Source organism: Bombina bombina, chromosome 7, assembly GCF_027579735.1.
Source record: "Bombina bombina isolate aBomBom1 chromosome 7, aBomBom1.pri, whole genome shotgun sequence".
Lineage (NCBI taxonomy): Eukaryota > Metazoa > Chordata > Amphibia > Anura > Bombinatoridae > Bombina > Bombina bombina.
The window spans coordinates 526503077-526524235 of record NC_069505.1 but is presented as its reverse complement, the minus strand read 5'-3'; the positions used below and the strand labels follow the sequence as shown (position 1 = coordinate 526524235).

The 21159-nt window shown below is 38.8% G+C and overlaps 1 protein-coding gene across 1 annotated transcript in view; it reads right to left on the bottom strand.

Annotated features, from left to right (window-relative positions):
• Positions 1–18960, bottom strand: part of LOC128636494 (uncharacterized) — a 47483-nt gene extending 28523 nt beyond the window's left edge. Inside the window, exon 1 of the mRNA XM_053689503.1 lies at positions 18926–18960. Coding sequence (XP_053545478.1) covers positions 18926–18960 — 35 coding nt within the window. The remainder of the gene's footprint in view (positions 1–18925) is intronic.
• Positions 18961–21159: the final 2199 nt, after the last annotated feature.

Genomic DNA, 21159 nt, shown 5'->3' with positions numbered 1-21159 from the left:
TGCTGGGATATAAATGTAGGATGTGCTGTATTGAGTATATTATCTTTTTTTCTCAGACCTATTATTTAACCCATTAATATTCCATATTTTTGATATATTTTATACATTAAACTGTTATACACACCCTACTGAGGAAAAAGGCTAGCTATTAACCCTAGGACAAGCTGCATTAATTAAATGGCTTATGCTCATATGTTGCCCTCACATTAGCAAGATTTATCTACCCCTCATATGTTCTATCATTCCTTTACCATAAGTACACAGTATTAAAATGTTCCTCTCCACGTGGCTAGCGGCCGGAGCCACAGGAGAGGATACGAAAAGAATAGGGTGGAGGAAGGGAAATAATTAAACCACAGCATGAGGTAAAAATCCACTGTAGACAAAATCTACCCATATAAGTATATACCTTCTGGAGACCTAGAAAATGATGTCACTAGCAGTTACTTATCGCCATAGCTAATATTGTCCTCTACAGTTTACTGACCCTAAACACTAAATGGGGAATCTTTATCAAATAATAAAATAGTCTTTAGCCCCTCACATTAGAAAACATTTTGTAGCACCTACCTCTAGCTTTGTGTATGCTCCCTCTTCCCACCCAAAATAGGTTAGTACAGGGTACTGTATAAATAGATTGAACATGGATGGTAAAAGTTTTGGTTTTGACCCTTAAGATGAAAACTTCATAATATTCGGTTCATATAGTTATTGGAATGTTTCAACTATTATATCCCTACTTATCTTTTTCTGTATAAAAAATTATGGATCCAAAAGTGGGCCGAACTGAAGTATTCGGGGATAATAAAATCAGAAAATGAGGATTGTTACTTAAGATGTGCAAAATGTTTTTTGAGCAATGTTTGTATTTTTCTTTTGCTTTCAATTATGACTGTATAATAATTGTATTGTACAATTCCTCAATAAAAAAAAAAAAGATTTGTTTTGATTCTCAAGTGTATAAATGGTCTGTGAGAAAGGAGATTATTGGCTGTTAGATTACCTTTCGTTAAAGGGTTACTAACCCCAAATTTTTTTCTTTCATGATTCAGATAGAGCATGAAATTTTAAGCAACTTTCTAATTTATTCCAATTATCAATTTTTCTTTGTTCTCATGTTATCTTTATTTGAAAATACAGTAATAAAAGGTTAGGAGCTGTCCCATTTTTAGTTCAGCACCTGGGTAGTGCTTGCTAATTGGTTTGCTACATTTAGCCACAAATCAGCAAGTGCTACCCAGGTGCTGAACAAAAAATGGTCCGGCTCTAAAGCTTACAGTACTGCTTTTTCAAATCAAGATAGCATGAGAACAAGGAAAAAATGATAATAGGAGTGAATTAGAAAGGTGCTTAAAATCTCATGCTCTATCTGAATCATGAAAGAAAAAAATTGGGTTTAGTGTCCCTTTAAGAGCTGGAACCCAGTAGGCAGATATTAGCAAACCCTTGCATAAACCTTCTCCAGAAAGATCCAGATGGGGACACAGATTCTAAATAAAGTAATGGTTAGGAACAGCTAAGGCCAAACTGGGAATCAGACTAAACAGGAGTGTGCAGGAATCAGGTCAGGAGTGATTAAAGCCAGAGAATCAGTGCAATAATAATAATGACCAAGGGTAAGCAGGAAGCAAAGGTCAATTTATCAATCATATACGCGCCCCCGTGTCTGCCGCAGCTCGCCTCTGGCGGGCTCAATTCCCCTGGTGAAATTTAGCTCTATTTTACGCTTGCGTGCAATCCCACCCCCTGCCCACGCACAGCCAATCACGTGCGGGCAGGAGCTGTCAATCTCCCCTGTTGGACGAGACGGGGGAGATTGAAATTCGCCACCTAAGAGGTGAGGAAAGGGTAGCGAAGCAGCGGTCTGATGACCGCTGCTTGTTAAATATGGCGTGCAGGTTCTCTTGTGAGAACCTGCAGTCGTAGGCAGGTGAAAGTCTGCCGAAGAGGTTGATAAATCGACCTCTAGGGGCATATGTCTCAAGCTCCGAATGGAGCTTGATGCCCCGTGTTTCTGGTGAGCCTGCAGGCTCGCCAGAAACAGCAGTTATGAAGCAGCGGTCACAAAGACCGCTGCTCCATAACCTGTCCGCCTGCTCTGAGCAGGCAGACAGACATTGCCACAATACAACCTGATCGAGTACGATCGGGTTGATTGACACCCCCCTGCTGGCGGCTGATTGGCCACGAGTCTGCAGGGGGCGGCGTTGCACCAGCAGCTCTTGTGAGCTGCTGGTGCAACGCTGAATACGGCGAGCGTATTGCTCGCCGGATTCAGCGAGGTCTGGCGGACCTGATCCGCAGTGTCGGATCAGGTCTGCCAGACCTTGATACATATGCCCCCTAGTCTCAGAACAGTCCAGAAGTCAAACATCTGGGAGACAACAGGAGATACAGCTCAGAAGGGATGTTGAAGCAGAAGAGGCCAACAGAACCACGATGGGTCATATGGAGCTAGGGTAATTGATAATGAGGAAATAGTATCACCAAGCACAGAGGAATAAGCATAGTGAGCATTTATAGGCCTTGTTATGACACCACTAGAAGGCAACTGCATAAACGCCTGACGTACTGGGAATTACGCAACCAGCAACACCTTATTGATAACGGTTTACAGCTTTGCGTACACTTGCACATAAGGGCACAACAAGGCATGACAGCCATCCCAGAAGGACACCAACAAGAACCTAAAGAAGCTAGAGAAGCACATGGAAAAACACTGACGGTATACTTGTCTATTTAACATTTCTCGCTTGACAGGTACACACAGATACAGGTTAATTGTTAGACTTACTTTTGTCTGTGTATTCCAGATGGTTTATTCCTCAAAAGAGTCTCACAACAAAAATTCCCAAGAAGATACAAAGAACTTCTTCAGAAGACAGTGAACATATTGCGCCTCAACAATAGAAACATCAGGTGACATTCTATATTTAAAGGGACAGACTACACCAGAAGTTTTATTGTTTCAAAAGATAGATAATCCCTTTATTACCCATTACCTAGTTTTGCATAACCAACACAGTTATATTAATACACTTTTACCTCTGTGATTATCTTGTATCTACGCCTCTGCAGACTGCCCCCTTATTTCAGTTCTTTTGACAGACTTGCATTTAAGCCGACAAGTGCTGGCTCCTAGGTAACTCAACATGCATGAGCACAATGTTATCTATATGACACAAATTAACTAACACCCTCTAGTGGTAAAAAAAAAATTCAAAATGCATTCAGAAAAGAGGCGGCCTTCAAGGTCTAAGAAATTAGCATATAAACCTCCTAACGAGGTCGAGCGGACATGATTCGCTTTAGTAAATCAGCCAATAGGATTTCAGTAGCTCTCATCCTATTGGCTTATTTTAAAATTTCAGCCAATAGGAATGCAAGGTACCCCAAATATAAAACGGGTACCTTGCATTCAATCTTCAGTGTGCATGGAGGATCCTCTGTGGTAGATGGCTCCACAGACGCCGGTCCTGCTCCACGGCCATCTCCACTCCGTGCCGCCTTCACTCCAGATGAAGATAGAAGATGTCGCCGCATAGAAGAAGACCTTTACTGCCGGACTTAAGGAATGGTGAGTACCTATTTCGGGGTTAGATTTAGGTTTTTTAATTTTTTTTATTTTTTTATTAGATCTTTTTTTTTTAAATGGGCTGTAAAAGAGCTGAATGCCCTTTTAAGGGCAATGTCCATACAAATGCCCTTTTCAGGGCAATGGGCAGCTTAGGATTTTTTAGACTTAGTTTTTTTTATTTTGGGGGTTGGATGGGCGGGGGGTTGTACTGTTAGGGGGTAAATTGTATTTTTTTTTCAGGTAAAAGAGCTGATTTCTTTAGGGCAATGACCTACAAAAAGCCCTTTTAAGGGCTATTGATGTTTGTTTTTTGTTTTTTAATTGGGGTATTAGATTAGGTTTAAAAAATGTAAGTTTAGTATTTTTTTTTATTTCACAGGTAAGTTTTTATTTATTTTAAGGTAGTTTTATTGTAGGTTTAATTTAAAAATAGGGGGGGGCGGGTTAGGTTTAGGGATTAATAGGTTTAATTTATTAGTAGCAATGTGGGGGGCTGGCGGTTTAGGGGTTAATAGGTTTATTTCGTGTCTGCGATGCGGGGGCGGCGGTTTAGGGGTTCATAGGTTTATTTAGTAGTCACAATGTGGGTGGACGGCGAATTAGGGGTTAATAGGTTTATTTAGTAGCCACGATGTGGGTGGGCGGCGGATTAGGGGTATTTGCGATGCGGGGGATAGTGTTTCTGGGGTATTTGTGTACTTTGTAACATTTTTGTTATGAGTTTTGTGAATCTTTTCTGTTTCACAAAATCCATAACTATTATATATTTTTTTTGCGGAATGGATCGTGGCGGTATAAGCTATGAAAATCCTGCACTCAAAAGCCATTTTTTTTTTTGAGTGCAGAATGGAGAGTTGCGGTACAGTCTAAAACGCTTGTGGTTTAGCCATACCGCCGCAACTTGTAATACAGATGACCTTCCATTCCGCTCAAAAATTCAATTTTTGAGCGGAATTGCCGTACCGCTCAACTTGTAATTTAGCCGATAGACACTTAATATTAAAGGGATATGAAACAAAAAAAAATTCTTTCATGATTTAGATGCAATTTTAAGCTTTCTAATTTACTCCTATTATCAAGTTTTTCTTCGTTCTCTTGGCATTTTTATTTGAAAAAGCAGGAATGTAAGCTTAAGAGCCGGCCCATTTTTAGTTCAGAACCCTGGTTAGCACTTGCTGATTGGTGGCTACATTTAAAAATCAATCATTTTACCTGTTTGGTTGTAAGTAACACGTAAAAAATAATGATTTGACTCCCTTGACTGTCCCTCACCAGGGGTGGAAGGGTCCAAGTACTGGGGGGGAAGGCCATAGCAGCAAGTCTATACATAGGTGTGTGTAGAATGTTTACAATCCTAATGCAGGAGAGCCTTTTATTAGTGCAGCATGTAATAATAATAATAATAATAAGTAGTATTTATATAGCGCCTTTCTCCCAGTGGGACTCAAAGCATTTTTTTTCAGCGCTTGCTCTCGGAATTAAGCAAATCAGAAGCTGAATAGTAATAGTTGTTATTATTACCCAATTTAATGGTACTCATTTTATCGACCTCGGAAGGATTAAGGGCTGAATCGGCCCTGCATGTCTATTGTTATTACTTTCTACCCCAAAACATTTTTTGCAACCAGGGCCCCCTTTGAGTAGGTCCGCTACTGCCCCTCACATTTAGCTAACACTCGTGGACATTTAAAAACTGGACATTTATGTGTACAGTATTATTGTGAAGATTTTACTGGACAGCTTGCCAAAATACTTAAAGGGACATAATACACTAGATTTTTCTTTGCATAAATGTTTTGTAGATGATCCATTTATATAGCCTATACAGCTATATAGTTTTGCTTATTTTTAAATAACATTGCGCTGATTTTCAAACTCCTAACCAAGCCCCAAAGTTTTAGGAGAATACTGACGTATAGCTACTCCAGCTTGCTCCTGTTTGTGTAAAGGGTCTTTTCATATGCAGAGGAAGGGAGAGGGGTCTGCTTTTTTGCATTAGAACCAATTTGCAGTGGATGTTCCAGTTAACCTTTTCAACAGTTCTAAACTGTGAGCTTCTAAGTAAGTTTTTAAACGGCTTTATACTGGATTTTTAGATCAGTATCTGTGCATATTATTCTTTATAGTAGTGTCTATTACATGCAGTTAAATGAAAATTAGTGTATACTGTCCATTTAACTGTCCAGTTGAATACAGGACACCTGGCAACTCTAGATAGCCGACATGCTTTTCCTAGTCCGCTAACATACTACTTAAATCTTGTAATATGAGAGCAAAAATAAAAAAGTTTTTGATTTAACTTTTTTTAAAATATTTTTTATTGAGGTTCTTTGCAAAACACACAGTCAATAAATGTCAATACACAGTATATAGGAAAATAAGCTGGTACAAAACAGGCTACCAAAGCAAATCATATAAATGAGTACATAATATAGGTAATTGACAATTTAGCATTTCGTTACATGGTAATAAATGCTGCTCAAACCATATACCCACCCTGACAGTTAAGTGGCCACTCTTGGGCCACAGAGTTACAATAAACCTGATATAATGTGGGTAAACATTGATGTGGAAGGGTCACTCATGGGCCCCAACTGAACAACCTCTATTTTATGCTTTTCAAATTAGTCTAACTCAATAGGCCACTATTGGACCAAACTGTAACATTAACTCAAGGTGGGAGAGAAAAACCATTTAGCATGTTCAATTTATGTGAGAATATGGTTCTACTATGTAGATAATATGGTGAAATGTATAAGTATAGGTAGTTTGCGGCATAGGCAAAAGAAGCCGCGTAATTAGACCTTCTAGATTAGGAGGTTCATTATGGGGATGGGGGGGGGAAGTTGAATGCGATAAATAGGGTATGTAGCTGAAGAGGCATTTAAGTTGTAGTGTGTCAAAGAGTTGCTCGGGGGAGTATAACAACTGGATGGACAGCAAATAATAAATATAATGTAGAAGGTAGGGAAACCATGAATGTGGATATCAGCGTGGGTCCAGCCCACCATGATGTCATAGCTAATGTTGCATTGCTGTGCCACGCTTCACCCCAATAGAGGCCGCATCGTCAGGTTAATAGGTTTGCAGATCATAACTTGCAAGTAATAAAGAAAAGCATACAAACTGGCTTTTTAGGCAAACAAAAAACGTAAGTATGGTAGTTATAGATGACATTGTCTCAAACATAACAGATATAAGGACTGGGATTACCATATCTGATAATATAATGTAATAACAACATGGGAACAGAGGAGGGCTGAAGAGCAAAACTATAGTGCACTCCTATCAACTATTTAGAAAGAGCCAGGCTTAGCATTATACACCCTGAGGATTATGTGTAGGGAATGTATAGTAGTAATAAACCAGAACGTGCTAAACCAAATATACCTAAGTCCCTCTGGATTCTATGGATATATGGCTTGTATGGGGTACTGTAATGAGTATAGGTGTGAATGGGAATTGGAAATAGTCTACATGAGGGGAGCAATATTTTATGTTAGTTATGCTAGCAGATAAAAGGGAATACAGAGCGCCGCCTCGGCCGCTGGCAGCCGCTCCACAGTCCACAAATCTGCAAAGTTGCAAAGAATGGAGTGCGTGGGGTCTTCAATCCATACATAAATATACTAAGAATATAAATTCAATTCCCAATCAGTTTTCTCTGTAATGTAGCTATCTTAACAACTAAGGTAAATTAAATTTTCTCTCTAAAACATCTATATTGACCAATAATAATATGAGGCAGAGTGTGACATTGATACAGGAAAACTATGTATAAAAGGTGCCAATAGAAATTAGCTATATGTGTGGTGTAGGAGTATATTCAACAACAGATCAATAGTGGAGACCTACATGAGTGCCCTATATCTGCGTTCTAGGATCCTAATAAAGAGAGCGGTATGGTAGTCACATGAGAGGATCCTATACCAGAAATATATACTAGTGTGTGGCCAGTATGTAAGATTAATCATATGAGCAGGAGAGAATTAAACACAACGCTCAACAAACCTTGAAACAGGACAAAGCACATAATTAACTTAACAACATTTGCGGAGTCGATTATAATACAAGCATAAAAGATGGGAAGCAGTATAGTGTAAGTCTGCAACCCGAGGTGCAGACTAAATGCGTTCTCAGCTTAGGTCAGTGACCGCCATTAATTCCCAGAACAGTAATAGTTTATGTCAAAATCGCTCACTTGTAACTAAAAACACACAGAAGTACTAAGCACAGCAAAACATTTAACTAGGCATAACTGCAGAACGTAATAACCAGTATCTAACATGAGCTAGCTGCAGAGACCCGTGGAATATATCTATAAAGTTCACTGGGAAGAAATGTAGTAAGAAAGTTCAATAGTATAGCGGCACAAAATTTCACCGGCTGTACGGTCTCATCCTACATCTGCTCGCCAGATGTGAAAGCGTCCCAAATCTTGTGTAGGGTTAAAAAGAAATGTGCCAGTCTGTCAATGTTTCTTGTAGAGCTATCAACCACTCAGGTTAACCCCAAAAAAGTGCCTCCAGGGTCCCACTGCCGATCGAAGAAATGGACTTAGCGGCAGTGGCAGCAGGGTTGCTGGGCGGGCGACTGTGACAGTTGTGCCTCGTCACCCACGCGGGCAAGGCTTCCAAGTAGGATGGTGAGTAGATTGAGGGTCGATTTCAGGTGCGTAGCTAGCAAGGAACATTGTGTCGGCTCGCGTCCATCAGCTGAGCGTGAGCATCTAATATGTTCCTTAAAGGGACACTGTACCCAAAACTTTTCTTTTGTAATTCAGATAGAGCATGCAATTTTAAGCAACTTTCTAATTTACTCCTATTATCAATTTTTCTTCGTTCTCTTGCTATCATTATTTGAAAAAGAAGGCATCTAAGCTTCTTTTTGGTTTCAGTACTTTGGACAGCACTTTTTTATTGGTGGATGAATTTATCCACCAATCAGCAAGGACAACCCAGGTTGTTCACCAAAAATGGGCCGGCATCTAAACTTACATTCTTGCATTTCAAATAAAGATGCAAAGAGAAAGAAGAAAATTTGATAATAGGAGTAAATTAGAAAGTTGCTTAAAATGTCATGCTCAATCTGAATCACGAAAGAAAATCTTTGGGTACAGTGTCCCTTTAAGATGAGTGCGCAGTGGAGCCGTTCTGTGTACCTGAGAGTCCACTGTTGTTATGTCCTGGGTGGCCTTGGGTGTCACACAGTCGCTAGGATATTTGAGACCTTCAGGTGGGTCTCCGTTGCCAGCACCCGGCTTCAAGAGGGTCGCTGATAAGGGATCTGGGCTGAAGCTGAAAGTCGCTGCCATGTGTCTTTCCATCTTGTGAAAATGCTTGCGTAGAAGACCCTCCAGAGCTCTGAGGAAAGTAGTTGGTTCCATGTGTGGATAGCCTTCAACCAATTCCCACCGTTGTAGGGGATCGCTATATAGTAGGTACTGCTTAGATATTAAGATGGCCACTCTCCAGTACTCCAAACGGCTGGCTGTGATGTGGAAGCAAACGACATTTAGCGTACTTTAGGTTATTTCTTTAGGATTAGGTTTATCCTTTTGTCAGGGTGCAGTTGTAGCTGCAGCCATATCGCAATTTAGATGATCTTGAGCAGTTAGAATCATAAAATTTGTCGGCTTAGAGCCGAAGCTGTGAAAAAACACGTCTGCTCAGTTGTTCAGCTGGCTCCGCCCCCCTTTTGATTTAACTTGACTGGTGTTTTTTATTTATTTATTATTTATTATTATTTTTATGTGCTCCGCTTGTAATCTAAGCTATAGTAAGTAGAGTGAATAATGGAATTGGAATATCACTTTAAATGTGCTTACCCCTTTTCATTCTCTACGTTATATTTATCTTTTTTAATGTTTGTTTTTAATAAAAAAATATTGGTTACTCTTAATTCTATGTTTATGAAATTATAGTTTTTCAAAAAGCACCTTTAACATATTCTGCTTTCCACATCTTCAACTATCTTGCCAAGTAATGGGATTTAAAGGGACAGTGTACTCCCGAATTGTTATTGTTTAAAAAGATAGATAATCCCTTTATTACCCATTCCCAAGTTTTGCATAACCAACACAGTTATATTAATACACTTTTAACCTCTGTGATTACCTTGTATCTAAGACTCTGCAGACTGCCCCCTTATTTCAGTTCTTTTGACAGACTTGCATTTTAGCCAATCAGTGCTGACACCTAGGTAACTCCACGGGCATGAGCACAATGTTATCTATAAGGTACAAATGAACTAACGCCCTCTAGCAGTACACAACTATCAAATGCATCCATGTAAGAGGTGGCCTTCAAGGTCTTACAAATTAGCATATGAGCCTCTCTAGGTTTAGCTTTCAACTAAGAATACCAATAGAACAAAGCAAATTTGATGATAAAAGTAAATTGAAAAATTGTTTAAAATTACATACCCTATCTGAATCATGGAAGTTTAATTTTGATTAGACTGTCCCTTTAACATTGGTTGTGCTAAACTAGGTCCATAACTTTACTTACGAAAACATTCAAAACAAAGTGTTTGAAAGTGTATTTATTTCAATAATTTATATATTTTATACAAAACCATGTCTGCTCCATACACATGTATAATATGCATGGAATGATAACAAACTATTTGTACACTGACAGTGTTAAACAGTTTACATTTCTATTATCTTGGGGTGTCCTGAGAGCAATCTACGGAGTACAGGGTATCTTTCTTTATGAATAAAAGTTTCTCAAACTGTGTCATCTCTCAAGAGTAGTGGGAAAAAAAACATAATTTATGTAAGAACTTACCTGATAAATTCATTTCTTTCATATTAGCAAGAGTCCATGAGCTAGTGACGTATGGGATATACATTCCTACCAGGAGGGGCAAAGTTTCCCAAACCTTAAAATGCCTATAAATACACCCCTCACCACACCCACAATTCAGTTTAACGAATAGCCAAGAAGTGGGGTGATAAGAAAAAAGTGCGAAAGCATATAAAATAAGGAATTGGAATAATTGTGCTTTATACAAAAAAATCATAACCACCACAAAAAAGGGCGGGCCTCATGGACTCTTGCTAATATGAAAGAAATGAATTTATCAGGTAAGTTCTTACATAAATTATGTTTTCTTTCATGTAATTAAGAAGAAAAAATGGGGTTTATTTAGCAGCGCTAAAAAAAGCTAGGGAATGATGATACCAATCTAATTTATGTTTTATACAATCTATTTTATTTAAAAATTCTTATAACACATAAAAACAACAGCAAATGCTTTTCCTAATTAATAAAGGGACGTCTCCCTTATACAACACTTATAAAAACAGACTAGAACCATATAATCCTAGAATTTCAGGTATAAAGGAATTAATTCTATAGATAACATATGGCAAGCAACAAATTTCTAAGATAAATGGTGAATTAAATATTTAAAAGGCACAAATGTATCAATCCTAATAGCTTTACAGTTCTTCAGTAACAAATTCAGTTATAAAGTTACACAGTTACTTTCCTTGGACATATAATTGGCTCAGGTGTGCTGGATAGTTAAAAAGGCAAAAAACAGCCAATATTCTGATTTAGGTGCCAAAGCAATCGTGGTTAATGGAAATGGTTAATTTAACAGATGAATACCTTGATGTCTTTAAAGTTCAGTTTGCGTGTTTTAAAAAACGTAGTGCAAATTAGTGTAGAGGTACCTTAATCTGTCCTGGTTGCAACCGCTGATTATCTTCACTGTGAGGGATTCACAGACTGTTTGTTCCTGGTGCTTCTGATAAGTCACCTGACCTTCTCTTTGATTCAGAGGTCAGGGGTGATGATCCGTTCTGGTGATGTAGTTATTCTTTTTTTTTTTTGTTTTCCTTTCTTCTTATAGCCCAAATATTGTTTTCATCTGGGTTCCCTCAGACTTCTTAAGGTTTGAAGAAATCTTTGGTCAGTGTTTAGCAGTAACACCGTATTCCCTGAAGTTACCAAAGGTAGATTTTAACTTGCAGGGTCAGGAGAAAAGTTTAAAGTTGCAGGGTCACACAGCTTTGTGACAGTAGTAAATGAAGTTTAGTAGAGTGTAGCAGGTCCCATTCAACGCGTTTCACCCTTCTGGGCTTTATCAAGAAGCCCAGAAGGGTGAAACGCGTTGAATGGGACCTGCTACACTCTACTAAACTTCATTTACTACTGTCACAAAGCTGTGTGACCCTGCAACTTTAAACTTTTCTCCTGACCCTGCAAGTTAAAATCTACCTTTGGTAACTTCAGGGAATACGGTGTTACTGCTAAACACTGACCAAAGATTTCTTCAAACCTTAAGAAGTCTGAGGGAACCCAGATGAAAACAATATTTGGGCTATAAGAAGAAAGGAAAACAAAAAAAAAAAGAATAACTACATCACCAGAACGGATCATCACCCCTGACCTCTGAATCAAAGAGAAGGTCAGGTGACTTATCAGAAGCACCAGGAACAAACAGTCTGTGAATCCCTCACAGTGAAGATAATCAGCGGTTGCAACCAGGACAGATTAAGGTACCTCTACACTAATTTGCACTACGTTTTTTAAAACACGCAAACTGAACTTTAAAGACATCAAGGTATTCATCTGTTAAATTAACCATTTCCATTAACCACGATTGCTTTGGCACCTAAATCAGAATATTGGCTGTTTTTTGCCTTTTTAACTATCCAGCACACCTGAGCCAATTATATGTCCAAGGAAAGTAACTGTGTAACTTTATAACTGAATTTGTTACTGAAGAACTGTAAAGCTATTAGGATTGATACATTTGTGCCTTTTAAATATTTAATTCACCATTTATCTTAGAAATTTGTTGCTTGCCATATGTTATCTATAGAATTAATTCCTTTATACCTGAAATTCTAGGATTATATGGTTCTAGTCTGTTTTTATAAGTGTTGTATAAGGGAGACGTCCCTTTATTAATTAGGAAAAGCATTTGCTGTTGTTTTTATGTGTTATAAGAATTTTTAAATAAAATAGATTGTATAAAACATAAATTAGATTGGTATCATCATTCCCTAGCTTTTTTTAGCGCTGCTAAATAAACCCCATTTTTTCTTCTTATCCACCATTTAGTTCTCTTTGAGGGAAGAACTTTTTTAGCAGCAGGAATCCACCTTTAGGCGCTCCTATCACACTACACATAAATACCTATTCTTTCATGTAATTAGCAAGAGTCCATGAGCTAGTGACGTATGGGATAATGACTACCCAAGATGTGGATCTTTCCACACAAGAGTCACTAGAGAGGGAGGGATAAAATAAAGACAGCCAATTCCTGCTGAAAATAATCCACACCCAAAATAAAGTTTAATGAAAAACATAAGCAGAAGATTCAAACTGAAACCGCTGCCTGAAGTACTTTTCTACCAAAAACTGCTTCAGAAGAAGAAAATACAACAAAATGGTAGAATTTGGTAAAAGTATGCAAAGAGGACCAAGTTGCCGCTTTGCAAATCTGATCAACCGAAGCTTCATTCCTAAACGCCCAGGAAGTAGAAACTGACCTAGTAGAATGAGCTGTAATCCTATGAGGCGGAGTCTTACCCGACTCAACATAGGCAAGATGAAATAAAGATTTCAACCAAGATGCCAAAGAAATGGCAGAAGTTTTCTGGCCTTTCTAAAACCGGAAAAGATAACAAATAAACTAGAAGTCTTTCGGAAAGACTTAGTAGCTTCAACATAATATTTCAAAGCTCTAATAACATCCAAAGAATGCAACGATTTCTCCTTAGAATTCTTAGGATTAGGACATAATGAAGGAACCACAATGTCTCTACTAATGTTGTTGGAATTCACAACTTAGGTAAAAATTCAAAAGAAGTTCGCAACACCGCCTTATCCTGATGAAAAATCAGAAAAGGAGACTCACAAGAAAGAGCAGAAAATTCAGAAACTCTTCTGGCAGAAGAGATGGCCAAAAGGAACAAAACTTTCCAAGAAAGTAATTTAATATCCAATGAATGCATAGGTTCAAATGGAGGAGCTTGAAGAGCCCCCAGAACCAAATTCAAACTCCAAGGAGGAGAAATTGACTTAATGACAGGCTTTATACGAACCAAAGCTTGTACAAAACAATGAATATCAGGAAGAATAGCAATCTTTCTGTGAAAAAGAACAGAAAGAGCAGAGATTTGACCTTTCAAGGAACTTGCGGACAAACCCTTATCTAAACCATCCTGAAGAAACTGTAATATTCTCGGTATTCTAAAAGAATGCCAAGAAAAATGATGAGAAAGACACCAAGAAATATAAGTCTTCCAGACTCTATAATATATCTCTCTGGATACAGATTTACGAGCCTGTAACATAGTATTAATCACAGAGTCAGAGAAACCTCTTTGACCAAGAATCAAGCGTTCAATCTCCATACCTTTAAATTTAAGGATTTCAGATCCTGATGGAAAAAAGGACCTTGAGACAAAAGGTCTGGTCTTAACGGAAGAGTCCACGGTTGGCAAGAGGCCATCCGGACAAGATCCGCATACCAAAACCTGTGAGGCCATGCCGGAGCTACCAGCAGAACAAACGAGCATTCCTTCAGAATCTTGGAGATTACTCTTGGAAGAAGAACTAGAGGCGGAAAGATATAGGCAGGATGATACTTCCAAGGAAGTGATAATGCATCCACTGCCTCCGCCTGAGGATCCCGGGATCTGGACAGATACCTGGGAAGTTTCTTGTTTAGATGAGAAGCCATCAGATCTATTTCTGGAAGTTCCCACATTTGAATAATCTGAAGAAATACCTCTGGGTGAAGAGACCATTCGCCCGGATGCAACGTTTGGCGACTGAGATAATCCGCTTTCCAATTGTCCATACCTGGGATATGAACCGCAGAGATTAGACAGGAGCTGGATTCCGCCCAAACCAAAATTCGAGATACTTCTTTCATAGCCAGAGGACTGTGAGTCCCTCCTTGATGATTGATGTATGCCACAGTTGTGACATTGTCTATCTGAAAACAAATGAACAACTCTCTCTTCAGAAGAGGCCAAGACTGAAGAGCTCTGAAAATTGCACGGAGTTCCAAAATATTGATCGGAAATCTCACCTCCTGAGATTCCCAAACCCCTTGTGCCGTCAGATACCCCCACACAGCTCCCCAACCTGTAAGACTTGCATCTGTTGAGATTATAGTCCAGGTCGGAAGAACAAAGAAGCCCCCTGAACTAAACGATGGTGATCTGTCCACCATGTCAGAGAGTGTCGTAAAATCGGTTTAAAGATATTAATTGAGATATCTTTGAGTAATCCCTGCACCATTGGTTCAGCATACAGAGCTGAAGAGGTCGCATGTGAAAACGAGCAAAGGAGATCGCATCTGATGCGGCAGTCCTAAGACCCAACATTTCCATGCATAAGGCTACCAAAGGGAATGATTGTGACTGAAGGTTTTGACAAGCTGATATCAATGTTAAACTTCTCTTGTCTGACAAGGACAGAGTCATAGACACTGAATTTATCTAGAAACCTAAAAAGGTTACCCTTGTCTGAGGAATCAATGAACTGATTGGTAAATTGATCCTCCAACCATGAACTTGAAAAAAACAACACAAGTCGATTCGTATGAGATTCTTCGAAAATGAGAAGACTGAGCAAGTACCAAGATATCGTCCAAATAAGGAAATACCAAAACCCTATTCTCTGATTACAGAAAGAAGGGCACCGAGAACCTTTGAAATAAATTCTTGGAACTGAGGCTAGGCCAAACGGTAGAGCCACAAAACTGGTAATGCTTGTCTAAAAAGAGAATCTCAGACACTAAAAGTGATCTGGATGAATCGGAATATGCAGATACACATCCTGTAAATCTATTGTAGACATATAATGCCCTTGCTAAACAAAAGGCAGGATAGTCCTACAGTAACCATCTTGAATGTTGTTATCCAAACATAACGATTCAATAATGATAGATCCAGAACTGGTCTGAAGGAATTGACCTTCTTTGGTACAATGAAGAGATAAAATAAAACCCCAGCCCCTGTTCCAGAACTGGAACTGGCATAAATACTCCAGCCAACTCTAGATCTGAAACACATTTCAGAAATGCTGAGCCTTTGCTGTGTTAACTGGGACACGGGAAAGAAAAGAATCTCTTAGCAGGAGGCCTTAACTTGAAGCCAATTCTGTACCTTTCTGAAACAATGTTTCTGAAACCAGAGATTAAGAACGGAATTGATCCAAATTTCTTTGAAGAAAACGTAATCTGCCCCATACCAGCTGAGCTGGAATAAGGGCCGCACCTTCATAGGTACTTAGGAGCTGGCTATAGGTTTCTATAAGGCTTGGATATATTCCAAACTGGAAATAGTTTCCAAACTGATACCGCTCCTGAGGATGAAGGATCAGGCTTTTGTTCCTTGTTGTGAGGAAAGGGACGAAAATGATTATTTACCCTGGAAAGAAAGGGAAAGCAAAGTTGACTTAGAAGACATGTCAGCATTCCAAGTTTAATCCATAAAGCTTTTCTAGCTAAAATAGCTAGAGACATATACCTGACATCAACTCTAATGATATCAAAAGATGGTATCACCAATAAAATTATTAGCATGTTATAGAATAATAATAATGCTATAAAATTATGATCTGTTACTTGTTGCGCTAAAGCTTCTAACCAAAAAGTTGAAGCTGCAGCAACATCCGCTAAAAATATAGCAGGTCTAAGAAGATTACCTGAACATAAGTAAGCTTTTCTTAGAAAGGATTCAATTTTCCTATCTAAAGGATCCTTAAATGAAGTACTATCTGCCATAGGAATAGTAGTACATTAGCAGGAGTAGAGACAGCCCCATAACCTTAGGGATTTTTGTCCCAAAAAACTCTAATCTGTCAGATGGCACAGGATATAATTTGCTTAAACGTCTAGAAGGAGTAAATAAATTACCCAAATTATTCCATTCCCTGGAAATTACTTCAGAAATAGCATCAGGGAGATAAAACACTTCTGGAATAACTACAGGAGATTTAAAAACCTTATTTAAACGTTTACATTTAGTATCAAGAGGACCAGAATCCTCTATTTCTAATGCAAATAACACTTCTTTAAGTAAAGAACGAATAAATTCCATCTTGAACAAATACAAAGATTTATCAGCATCAACCTCTGAGACAGAAACCTCTGAACCAGAAGAACCATTATCAGTATCAGAATGATGATGTTCATTTAAAAATTCATCTGAAAAAAAGAGAAGTTTTAAAAGACTTTTATGTATACTAGAAGGAGAAATAACAGACATAGCCTTCTTAATGGATTTAAAAAATAAAATCTCTTATGTTATCAGGAACACTCTGAAAATTAGATGTTGACGGAACAGCAACAGGTAATGTAACAGTACTAAAGGAAATTTTATCTGCATTAATAAGTTTGACATGACATGCAATACAAATAACAGCTGGAGAAACAGATACCAAAAGTTTATAGCAGATACACTTAGCTTGGTAGCTCCAGCACTGTGCAGTGATTTTCCTGTAGTATCTTCTGACTCAGTTGCAACGTGGAACATCTTGCAATATGTAAAAGAAAAAAACAACATATAAAGCAAAATTGATCAAATTCCTTAAATGACAGTTTCAGGAATGGGAAAAAAATGCCAGTGAACAAGCTTCTAGCAACCAGAAGCAATAAATAATGAGACTTAAATAATGTGGAGACAAAAATGACGCCCATATTTTTTAGCGCCAAAAAAGACGCCCACATTATTTGGCGCCTAAATGCTTTTGGCGCCAAAAATGACGCCACATCCGGAACGCCGACATTTTTGACGCAAAAAAAACGTCAAAAAATGACGCAACTTCCGGCGACACGTATGACGCCGGAAACAGAAAAAAAATTTTGCGCCAAAAAAGTCCGCGCCAAGAATGACGCAATAAAATGAAGCATTTTCTGCCCCCGCGAGCCTAACAGCCCACAGGGAAAAAGTCAAATTTTTAAAGGTAAGAAAAAATGATTGAAACAAATGCATTTATCCCAAATATGAAACTGACTGTCTGAAAATAAGGAATGTTGAACATCCTGAGTCAAGGCAAATAAATGTTTGAATACATATATTTAGAACTTTATATAAAAGTGCCCAACCATAGCTTAGAGTGTCACAGAAAATAAGATTTACTTACCCCAGGACACTCATCTACATGTTTGTAGAAAGCCAAACCAGTACTGAAACGAGAATCAGCAGAGGTAATGGTATATATAAGAGTATATCGTCGATCTGAAAAGGGAGGTAAGAGATGAATCTCTACGACCGATAACAGAGAACCTATGAAATAGACCCCGTAGAAGGAGATCACTGCATTCAAATAGGCAATACTCTCCTCACATCCCTCTGACATTCACTGCACGCTGAGAGGAAACCGGGCTCCAACTTGCTGCGGAGCGCATATCAACGTAGAATCTAGCACAAACTTACTTCACCACCTCCATCGGAGGCAAAGTTTGTAAAACTGAATTGTGGGTGTGGTGAGGGGTGTATTTATAGGCATTTTAAGGTTTGGGAAACTTTGCCCCTCCTGGTAGGAATGTATATCCCATACGTCACTAGCTCATGGACTCTTGCTAATTACATGAAAGAAATAGATTCCTGTCATGGTAACCTATGATGCTGTCAACAATAAGGCCAAACTCTTTGAGAAAGTCAATTGGGTCATTCCATTGACAAGTAATTCTGACAACTGAAAGCTACCAGATGCTAGATAATGGATACAGGCCAACATCTATACCAACTTAAAGGGACACTGAACACATTTTTTTTCTTTTGTAATTCAGAAAGAGTATGCAATTTTAAGCAACTATCTAATTTACTCCTATTATCAATTTTTCTTCGTTCTCTTGCTATCATTATTTGAAAAAGAAGGCATCTAAGCTTTTTTTTTTTGGTTTCAGCACTCTGGTCAGAACTTTTTTATTGGTGGATGAATTTATCCACCAATCAGCAAGGACAACCCAGGTTGTTCACCAAAGATGGGCCGGCATCTAAACTTACATTCTTGCATTTCAAATAAAGATACCAAGAGAATGAAGAACATTTGATAATAGGAGTAAATTAGAAAGTTGCTTAAAATGTCATGCTCTATCTGAATCACGAAAGAAATTTTTTGGGTACAGTGTCCCTTTATGTACAGCTCAGAAATATCCTGACTTACTTACTCTAATTCATTATTGTGTAAGTCATACAAAGCAAAGACACTTAAACTAGACAGTCCACTGTTTTCCCATCTCTCCCTTTGATGCCGCATTCATGGCCAAATAGGCTTCTTATGAAGTTTATTAAGTTCTTCTCTAGGTGTTCTAACCCTTATCTGCTCCTATCACACTTGCATTCATTGGACTTGGTTATCTTACAAGCCTGTGCCCTCAGTATTCTCCAGCTCAGTCATGGCTGGCCACAACCCACTCTCCCTCTCCCAAGAAAGCCACTCCCACACCTCTGATGCTCTCACACAGCCCTATCCAGAGACTTCACTGTTCTCATGCTGCCTCTCCCAGGAACGACTATTTTCACTGACCATACCCTTCTCACTCCTCTCATTTGCCCAGGTATTTGCCCTGCCAGAAGCTGTAGCAATCATTCTCCAATTAGGGGTTAAGCTGAAGGAGTTTTTGATGGATTAAAAAATAGTAGGCAGGTTGGAGTAGCTATGGGCTATGATTAAGGCAACATTCATGATCGAAACGCGTAAGACTCACAGCACCCCTGACGTTGTTTTTGGTTTAAAATGTTTTTCTAAAACTCTCTAGTAAAGGTAATTTCTATTATATATAATAGAAATAGAGTGTAATGTATCTTGGAATGAAATGATTTGGCCACGCAGTTGAGAATTTTCTAAGTATGGACTAGGTTACAGGTGTGAAGTTACCTCATTTGATAGCTAAATGACAAATTGTTAAATGTCCAGTATGAAACAAAATATTTTTAATATTTATCAGTAGCTTGCTTCTAAAACACGTTAACCATTTGGGCATGTTTGTAATGTGTAAATTGTGTCAAGATTACAAGAGGAGCAAATCCGATAGTGCAAGGTGTATTATCCATGTATGCGACCCTGCACAAAGAATAGTGCAACATCTGCTATTATAAATAGACTATAAAAAAGGTTTACCGGAGAATGTTATGCAGCCAACATTTTTTATAGTGTCTTATACTTATGTGTGTGTGTGTGGTGTGTGAATATATTTGAATGTTTCATTAATTTAAAGCACTCCTTCTGATAAGCGCACCCTAGCAGGGCCAGATTAACAGTCCAGATGGCTGTGGGCACCTGCTCTCCACACCCACTGTACTGGTGACATAAACTAAGATGGCAACTGGCAGTGAAATAACAGCACCACACGTTTGTGGTAGCCATTTGTTAAGGCCACCTTAAGCATTGCACATGCACAGGGAAACCAAATGCTGCGCTTACTGGTCACTGGCTAACCGGTATTTATAATAGGCAGATACAGGTTCCCCTCAATGGAGGGCTCTTGTAGGCACATACTACTACTCTGCCTTATTATAAATCCGGCCCTGCGCCTTAGGATTAGCACTCGAGCAATAGCTAGGGTTGCCACAAAATATAAGGCAATCTGTAGCTATGTTGATAGGAAACGTTCATACATTGTCCTCCATGAAAAACTGTACCTTAGCCATCACATATGATCCTGCCATGTTTATTTTTCACAACTGAGCAGTCACTGTACCCCTTGGCTGTGAGTAACATAAAAATAAATTATTTTACCTGTTTGGTTGTCAGTTACACACATTAAGAGTAGTGATTCTCCCTTGACTGCCCCTTACTTTTACATAAAGTTATCACTCAGGTAACACTAAGGGACTTTACAAAATTGGACATTTATGTATCTTGTATCTTTGTGAAGATTTTATTGGACAGCTTGCTAAAACACTAAGCTGTCCAGTTAAATACTGGACACCCTTTAATAATTGTAATATGAGAGCAAAAATAAAAAGTGCTATTGATTTTTCTTGAGTGGAGTTAGACACAATAGTTCTAATATTTGTATGCTCCACTTGTAATCTAGGCCTACATTTTTTTAGATATAATTATATATTCAAAGCAAAGATTAGACTGTGTTTTTGAAATTATATTAGATTTTAAAAATTTTTGGGGAAAAATAAGTGTAAAGTTTTAGTCTCCATAAATCAAAGGCTACAGGAAATGGTACAGGCGACAGGCAAGGCTATAGGAAATGGTACAGCCCACAGGCAAGGCTACAGGAAAGGGTACAGGCCACAGGCAAGGCTACAGGAAAGGGTACAGGCCACAGGCAAGGCTACAGGAAAGGGTACAGGCCACAGGCAAGGCTGCAGGAAATGGTACAGGCCACAGACAAGGCCGCAGGAAATGGTACAGGCCACAGGCAAGGCTGTAGGAAATGGTACAGGCCACAGACAAGGCTGTAGGAAATGGTACAGGCCACAGACAAGGCTGTAGGAAATGGTACAGGCCACAGACAAGGCTGTAGGAAATGGTACAGGCCACAGACAAGGCTGTAGGAAATGGTACAGGCCACAGACAAGGCCGCAGGAAATGGTACAGGCCACAGACAAGGCCGCAGGAAATGGTACAGGCCACAGA